The sequence below is a fragment of the Pundamilia nyererei genome, unplaced genomic scaffold (assembly GCF_000239375.1).
Source record: "Pundamilia nyererei isolate P.nyererei 1_Seehausen unplaced genomic scaffold, PunNye1.0 scaffold00847, whole genome shotgun sequence".
Lineage (NCBI taxonomy): Eukaryota > Metazoa > Chordata > Actinopteri > Cichliformes > Cichlidae > Pundamilia > Pundamilia nyererei.
In genome coordinates this window covers 45,714-49,887 of record NW_005188248.1, presented here as the reverse complement: position 1 = coordinate 49,887, position 4,174 = coordinate 45,714, and the positions used below count along the sequence as shown (strand labels likewise).

The following is a 4,174-nucleotide window of genomic DNA, read 5'->3' as shown; positions in this document are numbered from 1 at the left end:
TTCAGCACAAGTCAGTGTGCATCTGATTCACACTGACTCAGCAATCTCTGTGAACCTGGGCTGTGCTGGTAATCTGATAATCTTAAATCTACCTGCTCCAGCATCTGCCACCTGCAGACTGACGGGTTGGTGGAGTGGCTGAATAAGACTTTAAAGTCCATGATTCATAAGTTCGTTCACGAGGTTAGACCCTCTGTTGTTTGCAGCACGGGAGGTTCCCCAGCCCTTCATAATTGTGTTTAACTGAAAGTGAAAATTAAAGGAAGTTTCTAGAACTATCTGTCTTTTTTATTTTGTTTGTTTTTTATTTATATTCTTCAAAATAACATGACACTTGGGAGGATACATGCATTTGACCTTGACCTACCAATGTCAGAGTTTACTTTAATTGAACTTCTTCACAAACCTTTAACGTCTTCATTAAGGAAATCATTTCAAGAAACCATCCATGCTCTTCCACTTATCCTTGGCAGGGTCATGGGGGGCCAAAGCACATCCCATAGGGTGAGAAGGCGGGTAATTTCTGGACGGGTCTGTTGCAGGGCTAACACAGAGAAACGGACAATTATTCACACTCACATTCACACCTATGGGGAATTAAGAATTACCAAGAACCTAACCCCACTGCATGGTCTTGCAAAATTACCCACTGCACGGATATAGCTTAAAATCTCAAGGTTTAACAGCTTATAGAAGCCAAAAATGTCAGCCACTTTTGGTCATGTCATATGGATAAGGTAAGATAATGAGTTGGGGAATGGCTGCAATCACAGCATTGTAAGATGGTGAAAGATATACTCAAACAACTTGTTTTGTATGAGTTGATATGTATGTAATCCTTTTTGTTATTTATTCCAAATATCTACTATTTATATATTTTGGGTGTGGCGCACCTATATTCTGTTGTACATGTACAATAATAATAAAGGGCTGTTCACTTCTGTTCTACCATGGGTCAAAACCTGAGCAGGAGGATGAGTTTCTGTAGTTATTAGTGTACAGAAGTTATGGAGACAGAACAGTCATAAAAATAGCATATGGATTTTATTTATGTATTTATTTTAAATACCATGTACTCAGTTTTGTTTTAGATTTATATCTTTCAAACAATGATCTGCTTGTAACTTTACATAGACAGTTACAGCAAAGCGCACATAAATAAGAGTAATTCAAACACATGCTGCAATGTGTACTTAAAATAAGCTAAATACATAATCATGGTACTTAATCAAACCCTGCCCTATTTACACAAGCACACCCTACCGTCTCAGCACATCCTGTTTCTGCAAGTAGACTGTCTTCAAACTACATTGCATATCTTCACAAAATCAATTAAACAGTCAATCCAGCCTACCAAAGTTGTATTAATATTATTCACACAAGCCCTAGTTACCCGGTAACTAGGGTTTGTGTTGTTGAGATTGTTGAGACATTGTTTTGCTGTCTCCTATTCTGTCACTGACTCAAAGCTTTGAATCAGTAAAGCCATTTTCAATAAAACTGATGTAGTGGTTTAATACTGCGTCCTTTGGACACTGCTATCTAGCCTCTTAGAGACCAGGGGGTAGCTCCTTTTGTAACAATTCCTGGTGAGTGATTCTTGCACAGATCAGCCAACAGGTTGATGGCTGTTTTTGCCGGTCAACAGTTAAAATCACCTGTGTTTGTGTCACTGCATTAACCACCCATTTCTACTGAACCTGATAAATAACGCGAAAAAAACATTAACATTTTTAATGTAAAACTATTGCAACACTTTTCTAAGATCTGTGAGTTTTCCTGTCCTGACACATGATAACAGAAAAGCCTTCGAGCCATGCTGTGATGCACACCCATCTTACATGGTCACGCCTCATGACTCATGTGAGACAAACCAGGAACCAGGATGCTATTGTTCCATAGTAAACAGAGATGCACAGAGGATCAGACCGAACTAGCAGCTTCCACTGAGAAAGTCCAGCTACAGGGAAAAAAAGTGGAAAACTCCAACACTGCTGCTGACGCTGCACACGCTGAATGTGAGTATGAACAAAATCCAAAAGAAGTCTTAATGAAGGTAGTAGAGGAGGGAGGGGAGCCAGGACTAACTGTACTTCTATTGTTTTCAGCATCACTCACAAACTCAATGGCTTCCAGATCAGAGGAGGATCTCTGCTGTCCGGTCTGTCAGGAGGTCTTTACAGATCCTGTTCTTCTGTCATGTAGCCACAGCTTCTGTAAAGACTGTCTGAAGAGATGGTGGAGGGAGAGAGTAAAACATGAATGTCCAGTGTGTAAGAGGAGATCTTCAAGGGATGAACCAACATTAAATCTGGCTTTAAAGAATCTGTGTGAGTTGTTCTTACAGGAGGGAGATCAAAGAGCGTCAAAGGCTCTCTGCAGTCTGCACTCTGAGAAACTCAAACTCTTCTGTCTGGACCATCAGCAGCCAGTGTGTGTCGTCTGCAGAGACTCAGAAAAACACACCAATCACAGATTCAGACCCATCGATGAGGCTGCACAACAACACAAGAAGGAACTACAGGAAAATCTGGAGCCCTTAAAGGAGAAGTTAAAGATTTGTGAAGAAGTTCAAGTGAAGTTTGATCAAACAGCAGAACACATTAAGGTCCAGGCCCGACACACAGAGAGGCAGATTAAGGAGCAGTTTAAGAATCTTCACCAGTTTCTAGCAGAGGAAGAGGAGGCCAGGCTGGCTGCACTGAGGGAGGAAGAGGAGCAGAAGAGTGGGATGATGAAGGAGAAGATGGAGGCTCTGAGCAGAGAGATAGCAGCTCTTTCAGACACAGTCAGAGCCACAGAGGAGGAGCTGAGAGCTGAAGACGTCTCATTCCTGCACAACTACAAGGCTGCAGTGGAAAGAGTCCAGCGCTGTTCACTGCTGGATGATCCACAGCTGCCCTCAGGAGCTCTGATAGACCAGGCCAAACACCTGGGCAACCTGACCTTCAACATCTGGAACAACATGAACGACATGGTCTCCTACACTCCTCTCATTCTGGACCCAAACACTGCTCATCCACAACTCATCCTGTCTGAAGATCTGACCAGTGTGAGAGGAGGAGAAAGGCAGAATCTTCCTGATAATCCAGAGAGGTTTGATTTTTTCTGGTCTGTCCTGGGCACTGAGGGCTTTAACTCAGGGACTCACAGCTGGGATGTCGAGGTTGGAGACAATACGTACTGGGGACTGGGTGTGTTAGCAGAATCTGATGAGAGGAAAGGAACCACACTGTCTGGCTTATGGAGAATAAGGTTCAATTCAGGTGAATACTCAGCACTGTCACCATTAGCTCCATCCACTGTTCTCTCAGAAAAGAAGAAGTTCCAGAGGATCAGAGTGAACCTGGACTGGAACAAAGGGAAGCTGTCGTTCTCTGATCCTGATACTAACACACACATACACACCTTCACACACACTTTTACTCATAAGATGTTTCCTTATATTGGCACTCTGGATGATAAATTGAAGGTGTTGCCTTTGAAAGTGTCAGTGGAGCAGATAAGTTCAGGATGATTATATTTCTAATGCTTGCTGTTAGTGAATTGAACCTTTTAAACTGCAGCTGTCCTCCTGCTGCCTCGTTGTTCCCAAGCTCTTTGTTTGTCTTGGTTCTCACCATTTCAGTTTCTGCTGTCTACCCTTTCACAATCATTTCACTGTTTCTCAGTGACTCCCAAAACTTGATTTGAAATTCTGTCATATTTCAGATCATTACAAATGTTTTACAATTCACATCTGAACTAAAATGTCTACAATCATTGTGGTATTCATTACATTATTGGTGGGATACGTCACGGTGGGCACACCCAAAAAACAAAAAACAAAAAAACAGTCTAGAAGAAAACATAAGTAACTTTTCTAAAATAAAGATCCAAAAAAATGTAAATCTTTTAATTGTGCCCTTATCTTAAACAGGAGAATGTTTTTAAGGCTTCCCATCTCAACAGCTACCAGCTCAATTAATGAGACCATTTACAAAATATGAGACCCGCAGGAGGTGCTATAATTAATTAAATAGGAGAGCTGTAGACATGCAGACAGCTCATAAGGTTTAATATTAATACAAGAAATATATATTTCCATATATGTAAAAATAGCACCATAAGGTAGGCAGTTACAAGAAAAACTATGATTAAACAAATTGTGCTGCATAACAGTACGCAAAAGAGC

General features: G+C 41.2%; 1 protein-coding gene across 1 annotated transcript; it reads left to right on the top strand.

Annotated features, from left to right (window-relative positions):
* Nucleotides 1-2,125: 2,125 nt before the first annotated feature.
* On the top strand, nucleotides 2,126-3,517 carry LOC102193555 (nuclear factor 7, brain-like). The gene has a single exon (XM_005755029.1). It carries the CDS (start codon nucleotides 2,126-2,128, stop codon nucleotides 3,515-3,517), a length of 1,392 nt encoding a protein of 463 aa, XP_005755086.1.
* The last annotated feature ends 657 nt before the right edge of the window (nucleotides 3,518-4,174 follow it).